Raw genomic sequence first — 18,030 nt, 5'->3', positions numbered from 1 at the left:
GCATCAATAATGCTGGATTTGCAGAGTATTATCAGTGGTTTAAAGATTAAAGTGGAGTTACACCCATAAATATAACATTACATCAGTAGTTTTAAAAAAAATGTCATTAGTCCTTTACGAATTTTTTTTCTTTTTTTTAGATGCCTTCAAAGTGTTGTTGCTAGGCAGAATAGTTAATCTTCCCACTTCCTGCACCTAGGTGCTTAATGCACCGCACAGACTCCTGGGAATGTAGTGGGTGTAACTTTCCAGGAGTCTGTGCACTCCCCAGTCTCAAAGAATCATGTGACTTGGACAGCACAGGTGCTGAAACCTGATCTGACAATGCTTGTGCAGCACTGAGCATGTGCAAGATCTGCAAGTCATACAGTCTGGCTTCATGATGCCCACACTTAAGATGGCCCCAGTCAATTTCTATTTTATAAAGTGTCTAAATGCTGTAACAACCTAACAAAACGGACCTTAGTTTACAGACTAACTTTACTAGAATACATTAAGCTTGTGTATTACAGGGGTATTTATATTTAAAAAGTGAAATTGTGGCCGGAACTCCGCTTTAAGCACTGAAGCTGTTTCATTTCAGACTGTCTCTCTCTGAATGAAACTCTGTAGGGCCTTATCTGAACACAGTATTAAGGAGGATACTGATCTGACTCCGACTCGGTAAAAAAATAAAAAAAAATCTACGTTTCCTTTTAGCAGTGCCTAATAAACAAAGAAAGAAACCTGCTGGACAAAAAAGAACATTCAAATTCATATGCAATATTTCTCTTTACAATAGACACAGTGCGCAACCAAGTGTAGTTCATGCTTATTTATTTAAAATATTTTATTATACAAATAATTTATGTACACAGTATTTGTAACTCAGGTATGTACACAGATTGTGGAGAAAGTACAGTAGTGCAGAGGAAGCACCGTCTTGTCTGTATCCCTGTGGTCCTGTAGGTGATTCCATGCATTGGCATTAAGTGAGAACTAGGGGTGCAGTGCACCGACACTGACCTCTGAGATCCCATGTTTATTGCAGAGGGAGAGCTAAAGCACACATAATGCCCAGCTTCAGGCATGAGGTAAACATTGTGACAGAAGAGTGTGTGTACACATGCGCACACTATGTACAGGGCCACCAACCCTGCAATTTTGATCTTTGCACACTAGGTGGAGATGTTTTATGGCACCTGCATTCTACTCCCGTATACAAACCTTATTCTATAGATTGAATATACAGAGAGCCTTCCATAGGTTCCTATGCTGTATACAGCATACGTCTTTGCATTGTCAATCCTGATTGTGCTTCCAAATCCAGAGAGGTGCAGGGATTGTCCGAAATAGAAGCAATGTCTGAAAATGTGGGTGTAGTTTGAGTGAATCAGAGACTTCTTTAGTGGGCCACATTTTTTTTTCTAATTTTGAGTCGGGGAAGTATGGAAAAATAAAAACTAAGAGGGAACTCCAGACAAAACCCAACAACCAGTAAATGCATATTCTGTGTCAATAATTGTATACTTTTTTCTTTGCAGACTTGCCGTTTGACAGGAACTCAACCTTTGGTAACAGTTATGAGCAAACAGCCGCTCCAAAAGCTTTCGCTGACACCGACTCCCCTGTACTTGTCCTTGTGCACAGTGTGATGTAGGGTTTTGGGTAAAGCATACATGATGAACAATGGAAAGTACGGCTCTGGTCCTTCTGTGTAACTTTGACAGACATCTTTTTAAAAGTGTTTTTTTTTTTTTGTTCTGCTCAGGAGAAGTATTAATGGATAAATGATAACCAAAGATTTGTCCATAGTAACATTGTCACTGTGCCTCCGTGTCGGCATCTTTTTTGGTCACTTTCCCAGGGCCTGGCTATGGTGGTAGGCGATCTCTTTATCAAACTACAGGAGGTCGTATGCTCCAGAAGTGGCTGAGGTGGGTGCAGTTCTTGCAGCAGAGCTGTAGTAATAGGGAGAACCTGGAAAGTATCATAAGGGGAGAAATCTGTTATTTGGTGCAATATAAAGAAAGGTAAGCCATCTACACATAGTATGAAGACCACATGACTAAAAGTCCAAAGCACATAAAAATGGGTCAGTCAAAGCTATCAATCTGGACATTGCTAGACATAACCTGACAGTGTTTTGTTTTTCAAGTTTACCTTTTAAAAAAAAAAAGAATAAATGCGCATATGTTTACATTTAAAAAATGGGCACTTATGGGCACAAAGCATTGCACCCACACTCAGTGGATCATAGGTGAATGTCAGGCTCCTACAGTCACTTCCAGCTTTCTGCCCCTCTGTACTGGCTTTCAGTTAGAAAGCTGGAGGAAGTGTTCATGGACTATGAGTGTGCTGATCAGTACACTTGTAGTCCATTGAGAAATACGAGCTGAATGGCATGGTAGGCTCTGTGAACGAACGACGCGACTGTGCGGGTGGGCAATTTTAAATATGACGGCAGCTGTGGGGTAAGAGGGGGAATCAAGGGTCGGGGGGTTGCTGGAACATGGTACATGTTATATCCTAAATACAGGTTCTAAAGATAATCCCATCCTAATCCTAACTGAATTGTAGAGAATGACCTTTTCTCACTGAGGGAAAGCAGTGGTCTTTCGGCAGTGGTCCAAACCCCCCTTGCCCGCCGAGTCAGAGCTAGACCCAATGGCAGCTGGTGCTCCATTTTTTTGGGGGGGGGGGCGGTAAACACCCACAACCACCCGGTCAATCAGTCAAACCCCCGCATCGCTCGCTCGGCCCTCCACCAGCCCCACACTTACCCCATCTAAGTGGCGGACAGCTTTGGCTCCTTCCTGCGTCTCCTCCTCCTCTACGGCTTCACCCTGAGTCTCCTCCTCAGTAGCTTCCTCCTTGGCGGCCAATATGGTCGCTTCTCCTCTTGGACAATCGGGTCTTCCTGATTGGCCGGGAGGAGAATCGGGAAGACAATAGCAAATATTAATTTGCTATTGTCACGCAACTGAGTGTGCTCAGGGCGCAGTGCTTTGTGCCCCAAGCCCACCCTTTTTTCTTTAAGCCTCAGGCTCTAAACATGTGCTTAAAAAAAAAAAAACTATAATGTATGGCCAGCCTTACTTGAAATATTTTTTTTACTGAAAATATCAATTTGATAAATTGTAGCACAAATATTATGTGACAAAAATATTACCAGGGGGATTGAACAAAAATATTTGTAACTACCACCACTTTATTCTACAAGGTCCCTGTTTTTCGAACATACATATTGTTTTGGAATTTTAAATGCATTTTCACGTACAACATTTTTGTATATTTGTGCAAAATGAAAAATAGCTTGGGCAGCCTGGGCAGCAATGAGCTACAGAACCAGAATTGGTCTTTGAGTTATACATAGAACATGGTGGCATAAGTAGCACCACAGGCATTAGTATATATAAGTGACTTCAGTGGTAAGATCTTGCTGGTTCTGGTTCTGTACATTTAAATGCTAAGCACTTGACCCACTTTTAACATATTCCCAGACCTGGGGCATACTTCACAATATGAAATAGAATATAAATACAGCAGGGAAACTAGGATTTCCTATGCCTTTCCTTTTTATTTAAAGGTGTGGAACCAGGAAACTTAAATACAGAAAGTCCTGCCACTGAAGTCCCTAAGAGATTTGAAGCTGCTTGGTGATAAAACCTTCCAGACACCATCTACCACAAACTTTGCCGTGTATTGACTGTAAAGACTGGGTTCACCCTTATGCGAATTGGATGCAGGTTTTTACGCATAAAATTCGCATGGCAGGAGACTGTGACAGGCTCGCAATGGAGCCGGTTCACACATCTCCGGGGCGGGTGTGGCCATGGTCCACACTGGAAAAGGATCCTGTGCTTCTTTGGCTCAGTTTCAGGTCTGAATTCAGGCAAAAATTCGGACCTGATTCGCCCATGAAACAGAGAAGAAGGACGCACCGGAGCCGCGGCTGCAGCTAGTGTGAACCCAGCCTAAAGGTATTTTATACTAAATAATGAAGGTACTTTTTTTGCTGATCAGAGCCAAGTCTATTAAAAATTTTTATAAGTGTCAGTCCTGTGGCCCTGTGACGCACAATAGACACTTTTCTTGCTGGAGTTAAAGAACCAACAGTGCTAAACAAGCCATGTCTTATTTTTTTGGCATAAAGTCTTCCTGGGTTTCAGACATAGGAGTGTGCACAGGGTGTGCCAGGTGTGCCTGGGCACACCCTAAAAACACCTTTGTCGTGCAGATTCCCCCTGTTTAAACCCCTGATCTTTTACCAAAGCCCCAGGGCTCCTAATGCAATAGACTGTGCACACCTATGGGTTTCAGAAGTAACATTTGTTGGTAAAGTAGTGACGTATTGATTAATAGTATTAGCAGGCTTGTTTTTCTTTTTTTTATGATTATTTTTATTTTATGATAGTGAGACCTTTGACTTCTGTCTGAAATAGGGAAATTTTGATGACAAAATGAATGGGTGGGAATACATTTCTGTACCTGTGAAGCATTTGGCGACCATTGTTGAGTTATTAGATAGAGCTGTGTAAACTGCAATACAACAAATCACGTTTCATTACTGTTAACAGAACATTAAAACATGATTATTGATTGCTTTTTGTTACCACATATTGTCTTCCTGAATAAGCCTGTATATAGTCTATAGTCATAGCCAACATATACCTGGATAATAGGTACAGTCAGTGCTGAGAAGTGAGGAAAGCTGGTAGAAAGACCATTGTGCTTGAAAAATAATGTCACTGCTTCTTCTCCTTTTTTTTTTTTTTCTAATAAATGTGCAACAAAACCTATTATTTCCAATGTACTTACTTAGCAGGCTGGAACCAGGGAACCGCCAGCTGTCTCCGTATGCGGCGTAAGCCCCGTGGCTATATGCATTACCAGTGTAATCGCTTCCTGCTGGGAAAACAAGAGCTGTCAGGTCACATAGAACAGCGGGCAGAAGATCTTACCTTAACAGTGTGACTGTGCAATGCGGCTGATATCTTACTCATAGGACAACCTGCCCACCCATCTGCAGACCCCTACAAAAGTCTAATAGGAACTATTTTTATGATAAAGGAACCCACCTGATGGCAGGAACGAGGCTTAAATTGTATCCAAGCCCAAGAACACAAAATGTAATTCATTGCAGCTCACCAGTCCTTTAAAGCTGTGGTTGCATTAGTTTTATTTTTTCAGGCTTTTTCTCCTATATTTTCATATGGCAATCCTGCCAGTAATACGCCTGTTGTAGGGTGACTATTTTCACTCACTGTACTGTATTTGTGTAGGAGCACTGTTGTCACCCTAGACTGCTTGGATAATGAAAGACACGCTGTTCCAGGTGAGATGGATTATCCTAATAGACTCCACACATGGACGCCCACCCTGGCTCTCCTCCATAATGCATACAATCCAAGAAGAAACGGCTGCACACCACGGCAAGTTTTTACACAATTCATTGTATGGTCTCCAAAATAAAGTGACACAACCAGGACACCGGCTGCTGCTAGTTGATGTGTTTCACACAAACACTGTGCTTAACTGTACTTTGTGTGATTAAGCACAGTGTTTATGTGAAACGCGTCAACTAGCAGCAGCCTGTTTGAGTCCTGGTTGTGTCACTTTATCTGGATATCATACAATAAATGGTGTAAGGACTTGCTGTGGTGTGCAGCCGTTTCTTCTTTGATTGTTCCCTAGACCAGCCTTTTTCAACCAGGGTGCCTTGACAAAATGCCTAGAAACTGCCCAAAAATTGTATACAGGCCAGCAGGTGGATCAAGCCTGCCTATTAGTTTAATAAAACCACAGGTTTTCATTGTGCACCATTAAAACCTTGTAGCCGCCAGTGTCCTAACAACCAATGACATTATTGGTCGATAAGGAGGACGTTGGGCGCCTGCACAGCCCCCTTGTTTGCCCCTTCCCTGCCCCTCTCTATCATCACTGGGATCACATTAGCGGAGTGAGGGAGAAGAGAATCACTGGAATACAAATCAGTACCAGTGTGCAAGGGTGTTTGCTTTGGAAGAATAAAGCATCGCTAATGTTGGGATTTCCTACACATATGGGTGTTGCTGCATTATGTAAAACTATTAATTTAGTTTTTTTCAATTTTTAGAATGGGGTGCCTCGAGATTGTGTGGAATTGCAGAGGGTGCCTTGATTGAAAAAAGGTTGAGAAACACTGCCCTCGACAGCTTGCTTCTGATTTGGACTACAGAACACCTCTTCTTCTCCTCATCTCCATAACATAAGATAAGAAGTTCTGTAGTCCACATATAAGAAATGGGCAGGGCGAATAACACTGCTTGGGATTTCTGCGCAGTACAGGTAGCATTGTCAGGTTACATACAGAAGTTCCAAGCTCACTGGATTTCTGGCAGGACTGACAGGTATTACAGAACATATATCACAAAATGTTTTATTAAAATATTTAGCAGAAAAAAAGGGGGAAAATTGATGAATTTATTTGTTATGATTTAGATACACTTTATTATCTAATGCTTATTTAAAGCGGGGGTTCACCCAAAAATAAATTTTTAACATTACATTTAGCATACTAAGCATAGTAAGGGCATTTACTTTCGGCAGGTTTTTTTTTTTTCACCGTACATACCTTTATATTCCGATTTTGTCCAGGGCTTCCGGGTTCCGATGATTGGGCGTTCCTATCCTTCGCTTCGATGATTGACGGCTTGTGAAACAGGTCCCCTGTCGCACAACGCGCGTCACCAGATTTCCAGAAATAGCCGAGCTGCGAGTCGGCACTATGCGGCGCCTGCGCCCGCCGTGTAGAGCTGACTGCGCAGGCGCCGTAAAGTGCCGACTCGCAGCTCTGCTATTTCCAGAAATCTGGTGACGCGCGTTGTGCGACAGGGGACCTGTTTCACAAGCCGTCAATCATTGAACTGAAGGATAGGAACGCCCAGTCCCGCAGTCATCGGAACCCTGAGGCAGGGATATGAATGTCCAGTCCCGGAGTCATCAGAACGCGGAACCAAATCAGAATATAAAGGAATGTACGGAGAAAAAAAAAAAAGACCTGCCGAAAGTAAATGAACTTACTATGCTTAGTCTAATGTTAAAAATTAGTTTTTAGGGTGAACCTCCACTTTAAATACGGTATTCATGGAAAACAGAAATTTTCCAAAAACACTGTAAAGGCCACCATATGTAAACATATGCAATCTGCCTTATTGTCTAATCCTCTGTCCTGTTATGTCTATATACTGTAGGGTAAGAAGAGAAGAATACTGGAACACCAGCTAGGGTCTTATATCTCCTTGCTGGTGTTTCCAGCTCCACCCCTGCCACGTCTTTAAGAAGTCAGTCCACCTAAACCTGACCTTTAGTTTTTTTGGTAAATGTTGGAGACTTACACCACAAGCTTGATTTCCTAAAAATCCAAGGCCCTCCTATGGTGAGCTATCTGATTCTGTACTAGAATCCCCAGGTCTAAACATCTACCATAGCTATTACTATAAGTTTCTACTCTCCCTGGTTGGGTTTCTAATGTATTTAACATTCTATGTATTTAACATGCAACAGGAGGATTGGGAATGCCAAAGTGTGGATGGGATCCCCAAGTACTGTGGGTTCCATTACTAAAGCCCTTTGGCACCAAATATTTGGTTTCCTATGCAACACTCTGCTGAGACCACTTATTTTTCCGGGAACATTTTCTTGTCACACTAATCCTAATTCTGCGTACACACGGTTGGACTTTTGATCGGGCAAAACTCAGTCGGAATTTTCGATGGAAAAATAGAGAACCTGCTCTCTATCTAAAGTCTGTCGGAAATTCCGACAGCAAAAGTCCGATGGGGAATACACATGGTCGGAATATCCGATGGAAAGCTCCCATCTGACTTTTTCCATCGGAAATTCCGACCGTGTGTACGCGGCATAACTTGTCTTAGAATGTTGAGATGTATAAATAAGCTTATGTCTTGCTTACTAGGGGGCCAAGCAACTCCTAGGTCGCTCTATGATTAGAACAGTACAACATGATTAATTAAATATAAGGGACATTCCTGCTGATGATAGACAGCTTGCAGCTCTAAAGGTGAAGCACCTATACTTTAAATGTATTCTACCCAACACTGAAATTACATTGTTCGTGTTGATAGACCAATACAAAGGCATTATAATATATAGTTGAACCTATATTTATTGTCGATTATTACAATATATTCCTTACTAAATCTGTGTACTAAAGAATTGTATATTAAAACTGTTAAATAAAATATTCATTATTTTTCCCAAAGCATCCTGCACCCTAAGTAGATTAACCTAACATGCCTATGTGAAGGATAAATGAGCATGCAGATTACTGGGAGCTGAGAACAGTTCTGTCTCATATACACACAGAGTTAAACTATAACTGCTTCTCTTTATTTATCTTGACCAATCTCATTTCACGCTCCAGGAGAGGAAGGAGTGTGTGCGTGCGGGTGTGTGTGGCTGGGGAGGGGGCATAAGTACTTTATATTTTTAACGCTGCATTAAGCGCATCTCCGTGGTAACACAGTAACACGCTGGCTCAGCAGGTTCCGGAGCTGTGAGTTGTGTGGGTGGGGGGAAATCGGCATTCTGCATTTCTCTTTCATTTAAATATACCTGTAGAGGTCACCTGGGGTCAGTCATTTTCTCAATGGCGCTTTATCATATTATATATATGCGCTAGATGACATTTGGTAACTAGATACCTCCACAAATATAAACCCCCGCTAAATGTGGTGGCATCTAACAGTAAAGGAATTCAGTACCAGTGAGACAAAGCTTATATTTAAAAGGATAAATACCAAACAATATTATTTTTGCTAAGTAATGTGTCCATGTACAGGCATGTTAGTATTACCTGAGCATCCATGGGGTTCTGTCATTGTAAAGGAAGTGTTTAGATGTCTCCAGTGCCAGTTTAATCTTGAGAAAAAACAATAGCGACTGGCTGGAGAAAATCTAACCCAGCTAAATTGTTCCCTAGGGCACATTTGTCAGGAGTGCCTGCTGGTATTCCTTGATAGAGCAATTATTTCCTAGTCTGGCTGAAACTGGCTGATTTGGGTAGATATCATCATCATATGTCTATGGATACATTTACATGTACATATGGTGGTAGTTGTATATTAGGAAAAATATCCAACTGCACATAATCTCCCCACTCCAATATTCTCATGAGCATGTTCATGTTCACCCCATCAGAGCTAAGCTTAGGGTTCGGTCTTTGTATATGGACTTTTATTTGCATTAGAACCGCTTTTTCTCTTCATATAAGTCAAGGGGAAAGCAAATGCAACTCCATGCAGCATAGAGGGAGGACAACTGAAGGTCAAAAATGGTCAGCTTTAGGTCAGAAGGAAATTAACCAGACCAGAAGGAGGTCAACTGCAGACCAAAAGGAGGTGAACTGCAGACCAAAAGGAGGTGAACTGCAGACCAAAAGGAGGTGAATTGCAGACCAAAAGGAGGTGAACTGCAGACCAAAAGGAGGTCAACTGCAGGCCAGAAGCACCTGTAAAGGAACTTTGATGGATCTCAGAAATATCTCAAACTGATCTCTAAAGCAAACTGAATCCACCTAAAATCAAGCTGCCAATCATCGCAAGCCCTAACTCTCCCTAGAGCTGTTCCTATAGCAGGGTAGAACCATTGGCAGCTGCTGAAGTCACTGATCCTCAGAACTGCAGGTATGGAGCAACAATCACCAATGTTTCTTTCCATGCAGATCTCTTGTATATACAGTTCGATCAGACTGCTGGTCAAGGGTCTAACAATATTACTTCTCACATACATAATAGAGATATCTGGTCCACATTACTAATACTGTTTCAGATATCAAAGAGATTTCAGGTACAAAAAATTCCAAATGTTAGTAAATGGAATTTTTACAAGAACGTAGATTGTATTCTGTATGGAGGGGAATTACATTTTTAAATAGTCTATTTGGCACAGACATTACATTCTCCATATTGGAAAGCATTAGCTTGAGAGGAAAGTGAAACCAGAGCAACCTGTAAGAAAGGTATCCATAACATACCTGCAACCATTCCAGCAATGGCAGATGAAGCATAGTTTCCTTGACCACTAGGTATATGTGGTGGATACCCTGGCAGAGTTGGCCCCACAACTTCACGCCCTGTAAAATATTAAAGAGGCAATATTGACGTTCCTTGTAGCAACCCAGATATGAATTAGTTACAACCCCTGTCATCTGTGTTCCATTACAGAGATTTCTCTTGTCTTGCTGCCTGCTAGACACAAGAAGAAATTTCTCCAAAGTAAAGCCTGCCATAGAAGATGCGATAGTAATAGTACCCCATCTTCTGTATCAGTGGAAGAAATAGTGCCTCTTTGTTGGTGTCAGTGGGAGGAATATTGCCTCATATCATTGACAGGAATAGCACCCCAAGGGTCAGATAGAGGCTAGCAAAGGGCAGCATCAAGCCCTAAGACCACAATTTGGAGTCCTCTGCCTTTGTCTAACGCTATATTAATTTTGAATCCATTGATCATTCCAACCCGCCACAGTGATTCTTCCTTGGCATACATATTCTTGCTATTATTCTTCCCAAAGCTTAGAATGAACCAAAAGTGAGCCATTAATAGCTATGTTGCAAATATATTTTTGCCAGAGAGAGACACAAAAAGTATTGTCCACACGTAAATGAACTGGCCTGTCTAAAGCTGGACATACACCAGTAGTATTTCGCTTGAAAATGTTTGCTTTCACAAGATTTGTTGGATTTTCTAATGGTTAGTGGGGTCAAAACGACAAACGTTTTCAAACGTAGTGACAAAAAAAATAGATTTTTTTTTATAGAACGAAGGAAATTCTAACTATTAATGTGGTTCTTGTTTGGGAACATTATGCATATTATACACATGCTAACAATCTACTTATTAAGTCTGGGATTCCATACAAGTATCAGGTCTGGATAAAATCTGAAGGGCTTAGTTGACGCAGTACTATATAAGGACTTCCACACATGGGTAAATATATAAAAACACACATATACACAGACAGATTATGCCACAAAGGGCATCCGATTGCTCTCCAAGGACTGGACAATAATGTTGATGGCAAAAAAGGCTGATACTTTAAAATCACGTAATGTATAAATTCAGATTCTTCCTAGCTCCCTATCTGATGACAAATTTCTGCACCACCAGACTAGGAATTTATGCCCTCTGTTGTAGTGCTCCCATATTCGCCAGGATGGATGTATACTGTGGCACCACATCCATGGCCACATTGAGGGTAAGATCTTGCACAGCCTTTGCAATTAAGTACACATTTTTGCCTTTTGTCATACTGGTATCATAATTATTATTTTCTTTTCTGTAGAAATACATTTCTGTGGTCGGCTTTAAAAACTGAAGAAGCAGAGCTTTATCCGTGAAACATGATGAGAAGAATCTGGGAAATATACATTATGAGAGAGGTTTTAAAGTATCAGCATTTTTGCCATCATCATTGTCCAGTCCATCTAGAGCAATTGAATGCCCTTTGTGTTATAATCAGTCTGTGTATATGTGTGTTTTTTTTTAAATGCTGTAATAAATACTACTTTTTATAAATGTACCCATGTGCGTAAGTCCTTCTATGGCACCATTAAAGTCCATGATAGCCTCAAACAAATGATTTTCACTTAAATGAATATAGTACGTTGGTACTCTTAACAAATAAATATTTTGTATGACACATATTCTATTTAGTTGACTTGGTGATGACAAGATGGATTACTCGGACAAATAATTTTTTGAAAATTCCATTATGAACTTTTAAATGAAATTCTACCAGTGTTTGGCCAACTTAACTCCCTGCAGGAGACCACAGGTTAATTATTCCCCTTGTATGTTGCAGAGGGTGTGCTGTGTGTACTTGCCTTGATGTCCAACAAGGGACATGGCTTCATAACAAGGGGACAGGACTTTTCCATATTATGAATTTGGAACATTCTTATCTCATGTCATGTAAAAGTAGACATATTCCCTTCAAGCACAACCTTTTCTAGTTTTCTAGAAGAAAAAAAGTACTGTACGTTTGTATTTTATTTGGGAAGGTATTATTCTGATTTTAGAAGAAAATATTATAATGTTTTTTCTTTGGCCTTTTTGCCTTATAGCAAATAGTAACTATGAAAAGTCAACAAACTAATATTTCAGAAACACCATTAAGGCATGGGTTAGAAAAAGAACAACAAGGTTTTCAACATCAGTCATCAATCATTTTTTTCCTCTGAGATTTGAGTTGCTATTACATTTTATGAATGGTTTCAAAATCAGAATTGTCAATATCAAGTTTTGTTTAGAATGCATGAATAATAGTCAATTCTTTTTAATTACTTCCCAATTTGCATTACTGTTTAAATATAGTTTTTCTGAGTTGCATTTTTTAGGTGTGTAGGAATATTAAAAATATTTTTAGAAAAAATATTTTTGCATTAAAAAAAAATAGATTGATAAAAGAAACATAAACTACACAGAAGTGTACTTTCTAGATTTCAAGATTTGCATGGAAATGTACATACTCATACTGAACCAATTCAGCCATGTTGTATGTGTTGTATGATTAAGCAGGATAAGTGAGTTACCAAGACTTTCCAGAGTTCAATAGTTCTAAATTCTGTGCCACTGTCCAGCCTACTGTTTAACTTGTGAAAATATGGTGAAAATATTGATTCCTACCCCCGTCTTTTTTCTCATCAACCTAAACTTTCCCCCCACTTCCCCTTGGTTTGCAAGCCTGGGATCCCCTACCACATCCCTGCTTTTAAATCTAATTTAGTGTGTGACAACCTGGCAAGATATTACGTTTCGAAAAATGTCACCAGCTAATTTACAAAACAATTTTAGGAATTTTGAGGAGAAGAATTCTGAGGAGAAGCATAAGAGTTATTAGGTAAAGTGTTGTGTGGTGTTGGCATGACAACTGAAATTCTGGTTTTATGACTTGAATGTTTCATAACCAAGGGCCATTAAGTCTGCCATTAATGTAGTGGGGATATATGATACACCCAGATAGCAAGTAATTGAGCTGTAAGTTTGAAAATAACTTGCTTAGCTATTGCTAGACTTTTCAGGCCTCACAAGTTTTTTTTTTTTTTGCACAATTGCAGCAAATCCGCATTGTGTGACTCCAGATCCACTTTCTTTGCAAACATTCTGCAAATCTGCTGCAAGTTCTGGTTAAGTTATGTTGTGCAATATTCATCCCACCACAGGGGTCACCGTGACTTGCAGATCTCTTGCTGTAGACTCACCACTGCAACTTTTCTCTTGCTAGAGACTTGCAATGCAAATTTGCTACAAATTGGAAAAGTGTCAACTAGAACTTGTGCTTCAAGTGCTCTGCAAGTAGACAGCTCGCCAGGTAAAATGTGCAGCAAGTTAGCAGACTTACAATTCAACACTGCCACAAATTTGTGGCAATTTATCCTTGCTATCTGGGAAGGACCATAGACAATTAATGACATAAGGGAAAAACAGTACGATTTGGAGCAGCAGGATCACATGACTGGACCAGAGCTGGTTAAAAATAGATAAGTAGACAGATCATTTTAATACAGATTAGGCAGGACAGGTGGGAGTGAATATTTAAAAAAATTTATATAATTGGCCAGATAGCAAGGATAACTTGCCACAAATTTGTGGCAGTCTCTGAAGTATGTTGACTTGATGCACATTTTCACTGGCAAGTTGTCTACTTGCAGAGCACTTGAAGCACAAGTTATAGTTGATACTTTTCCAATTTGTAGAAAAGTTGCATGACAAGCTCTAGCTAAAGCAAAGTTGCAGTGGTGAAGCTACAGCAAGAGCTCTGCAAGTTACAGTGCCCCCTTTGGTGGGATGACTATTGCACAACATAACTAAACCAGATCTTGCAGCAGACTTGCAGAATGTTTGCAAAGAATGTTGATTTGGAGTCATGCAATGCGGACTTGCTGCAATTGTGCAACAAATTTGGGAATCTTGGCAAGTCTAACTATAGTATAGCAAGTCATTTTCAAACTTGCAGCTCAATTGCTTGCTCTCTGGGGGGGGGGGGGGGGGATATCTTTTACAAAAGAATGGTAAAATATCTTGTAGGTAACATACTGCAGCATTTGTGAATACTGTAGCGTCTATCAATCATCCATACCTGTAACTGCCTGACAGGTGAAATGTCCATACACAGAAGCTGCAGGAGAAAATGCGCTGTAGGGTGTGGCTGCAGCTGTTGAACCAATTGACTGCAGATCCAAAAAGGCAGGACTATATATTGATGGAGGGGTGGAGCCTGCACTGGAACTGTCAGATTGCTCTTGCTTAATGTTATATGATGACAGCTCTGTAATAATGAAATGAGATGAAAAATGGAAACTTAAAATAACAAAACAAAATAAGTGTGAGGTACATGATTGGTTAATGGAGCCGTGTGTAAAATAACAAATCCCACTGTGAATATAATGACATTGTATTTCCTAATGACTTATAATGGTTCTGCAAAATTAATTTTCTGTGCTGAATTTATAAGAAACGAAATCAGAGAAAAATTATGTTTTTCTCAGTTTTATTTAGTGTATTTTGACATATACAGTAAACCACATGCAAATCCGTCTACATTTAAATTATATGTGCAAATGAATGAAGATTTTCCAGGTTGAATTTTAGTAGTTTCATGGCTATAGGCATCCATTAATATGTAACCAATCAAAAGTCATCTATCTTTTTTTTTTTGTCATGGTGTAACAATTATAGAAAGTGAAGGAGAATCCCTCCCGTGAAGTCAAAGAGCAATGAAAATCTTCAACATTCCAAAATTTGTGGCTGAAGTTGGGCCTATAAGGACTAGACCCTGGCTTAGATAGCCCAACAGTGAGATCTCCCTACCATCATTGGGTGTTTGTATGTGTCATAAACTTCTGCTGCTTTCCTTACAAAATAAATTTAAAAAATCCTACACATAGAGTGGAAGCCTCTGTTGATGGTCACTTCAGGTGTGCAGACCCAGAAACATATACAGTTATGTACAGATCTTACCATTAAGAGATATACAAATTTTGAAGGTGGTTTCCCCTCCTAAACTTATCGAAACTGAAATATACTTTTTTTGTGTGAACTGACCTTTTACCATCTTGGGAAATTATTATGTATAGTTTGCTTTATATAGTTATCTGATTATAAACATTATTTTGCCTATTATATACTGTAAAGTCTCGTACACATGATATAACTTCCATCCGACTTTTCAGTGGATGGCCATGAACTTGGTATGCATACACACACAACATTTTCTGCCAACATTCACCAAACCATGTGGTTTTTCAGCTCTTTACCGCAACCCTTTGGGCAACTTCTGCTATTGTTGTCTGATGTTTAGCATTGGTTCTGAGCATGCATGCTTGTACTTTGGATTTTAGTTGGATACACGCTCGGATAAACTGACGTAACAGATTTATTGCCCAACAATTGGTGAGCATAAACAGCCAACTTTTGGTGTCGTTAATTCATCCATCAATTGTCTGATGGAGCATACACGCGGTCGGATTATTCGACACAACATGCCCATCAGACAACTATGGCCATAAAGTTGGATTGTGTGTATGAGGCTTTAGTTTTTGCTCTTTTTTATTGTAATTTAGTAATGCTGAAGCTTAGCTCTGCGTAAACAGCTAAATATACAGTTGATTTACATATTTGGGATCATACCAAATATTTGTATATCTGGCCATCTATTCATGAGATTTACATATCCTAACAAGATGACAGAGACAAGTTGGTGACCGGAATTTTCTTTCCTGCGGTAAATAAAAGTGTGGTCACCTCCCTGTCCCCAGTCTCTGATTGGACAAGTACTTACATGAGCTACTTAAATAGATTTAAATATTTTTATTGAATATGTAACTGCATTATTGTATTTTTTAAAATCCCTGTCTGGAGTTCAGCTTTAGTTCAAGAATGAAAAGACAAGAGAACTTTATTATGAACATGACAAGTTCCAGCCCTGGCCACAGTACCTACCTGAGAGAGTTGAGTACCCCTGGTGCGAGGACAGGGTCCTGCTAAGTGTGGCATTAGAAGAGGCCAGTGCTGATTTCCCATCATCCATTGCATTGTTGAGTAGGGGTAGAGGATAGTGAGCCTTTAAAAGTGAAGACAGTTAAGTTAACCTCCAGTGAAGAGTATATAAGATGACAGCAATTACATAATCTTTGGCTGCACTCACTTGCTCTGCCTTGCTGTGACTAGCTGAGGGGTAGGAGTCAGGAAAGTGTTGCCTCTGGAAAGGGCACTCCAACCCATCTAAAGGGTGCTGAATGTAGCCTTCTGTCCGCAGATGTTTCCGGCTCAGTCCACCATTACCCTGAGAGTCAATGCTGAGCCTGCAGCTGTCCTGATCACCTTAGAGCAACAAACAAAATAAAGGTTATTTAATAATTTTGTGTAGAAAGGGGGATGGATATCGTCTTATCGGTAGCTATTTGAAAATTAGTAGAAGTTTGGATCTAGGGTAATGCCATTTATTGGCTAACTAAATAGATAGTATAGTGCAAGCATTTGAGGCATGCAAGCTTTCTTCTTCTACTTTTGTTGATGGCTAACATGGTACAACACTCTACTACTGGATTTGAAAATTATAAAAGGGATGTTTATGTCTAGCAATGGAAGCACAAATGAAAATTCAACCTGTGAAACTGCCCAAAACTAGTGCCTATTGGCTCATAATACAAAACTGCTTTAGAAAGAGGACGATTTTTGAAAATCAAGTGGAGATATTATCCATTTCAACCAATCAGAGTCCTTGTTTTCCAGTGATTAAAAGCTGAAACCGGATTGGTTGGTAAATGGCTTGTTGAGAGATGCTTTGATTTCCATTGCATTTACTCATGAAGTTGCTTCAAGTTTCCTCTGAGCTGCATCAAGCTGCTTTGAGTTTTTGCATTCACTTTAACCACTTCCATACTGGGCACTTACGCCCCTTCCTGCCCAAGCCAATTTTCAGCTTTCAGCACTGTCGCACTTTGAATGACAATTGCGCGGTCGTGCTACACTGTACCCAAACAATTTTTTTATCATTTTGTTCCCACAAATAGAGCTTTCTTTTGGTGGTATTTGATCACCTCTGCGGTTTTTATTTTTTGCGCTATAAACAAAAGAAGAGTGACAATTTAAAAAAAAAACACTATTTTTTACTTTTTTATTTAATAAATATCACAATTTAAAAAAAAAAAAACATTTTTTTTCCTCAGTTTAGGCCGATATGTATTCTTCTACATATTTTTGGTAAAAAAAAATCGCAATGATCATATATTGATTGGTTTGCGCAAAAGTTATAGCGTTTACAAAATAGCTGATAGATTTATGGCATTTTTATTTTATTAATTTTTTTACTAGTATTGGCGGCGATTTGCGATTTTTTTACTGTCACCGTGTCATTGCGGCGAACACATCGGACACTTTTGACACGTTTTTGGCGCCATTCACATTTATACAGCGATTAATGCGATAAATATGCACTAATTACTGTATAAATGTGACTGGCATTCAAGGGGTTAACACTAGGGGGTGAGGGAGGGGTTAATATGTATCCCTAAATTGTGTTCTAACTGTGGGGAAAGGGGGGTGACTGGGGGAGGTGACCGATGCTGTGTCCCTATGTACAAGGGACACAGATCGGTCTCCTCTCTCCCCTGACAGGACGTGGAGCTCTGTGTTTACACACAGAGCTCCACGTCTTGTCCCTGTAGCCGCCGATTCCGAGTGCCTGGCGGACATCGCGACCGCCAGGCACGCGCATCGGCATCTCGGGGACGCGCCGGACGCGCGCGCGCGGCCGCCGGCGCGCTCGCGCGCCCCCCAGTGGCCGCAAGAATACAGGACGCCAAATGACGTCCTGTTGAATTTTCAGAGTAACCGTGGAGCCGTCATTTGACGATGGCCCGGTACTCTAGTGGTTAACTAAAACCCTTTTCTTGGCTTCAGATTTTCTAAATCCATCCATGGGTGTTTATTCAGCATGTTCCAAATAAACTCATTTTATTCTAACTGTTTTTTAGAGATAAGTGC

The 18,030-nt window shown here is 40.2% G+C and overlaps 1 protein-coding gene across 5 annotated transcripts in view; it reads right to left on the bottom strand.

Annotated features, from left to right (window-relative positions):
• Positions 1–799: 799 nt before the first annotated feature.
• PAX8 (paired box 8) overlaps positions 800–18,030 on the bottom strand; it is a 43,031-nt gene continuing 25,800 nt past the window's right edge. For 2 of the 5 annotated variants that reach the window (XM_040345976.1, XM_040345977.1), the window contains exons 8-13: positions 16,190–16,365; positions 15,985–16,105; positions 14,123–14,311; positions 10,019–10,117; positions 4,801–4,890; positions 800–1,959 (exon numbers count right to left, since the gene is read on the bottom strand). In XM_040345976.1, coding sequence (XP_040201910.1) covers positions 1,883–1,959; positions 4,801–4,890; positions 10,019–10,117; positions 14,123–14,311; positions 15,985–16,105; positions 16,190–16,365 — 752 coding nt within the window. In that variant the 3' untranslated portion in view covers positions 800–1,882. The remainder of the gene's footprint in view (positions 1,960–4,800; positions 4,891–10,018; positions 10,118–14,122; positions 14,312–15,984; positions 16,106–16,189; positions 16,366–18,030) is intronic. The other 3 variants (XM_040345978.1, XM_040345979.1, XM_040345980.1) reach the window with 2 other exon arrangements.

This window comes from Rana temporaria, chromosome 3, assembly GCF_905171775.1.
Source record: "Rana temporaria chromosome 3, aRanTem1.1, whole genome shotgun sequence".
Taxonomy (NCBI): Eukaryota; Metazoa; Chordata; class Amphibia; order Anura; family Ranidae; genus Rana; species Rana temporaria.
Note: the sequence above shows the minus strand (reverse complement) of the source record. Positions and strands in the feature narration are given on the sequence as shown.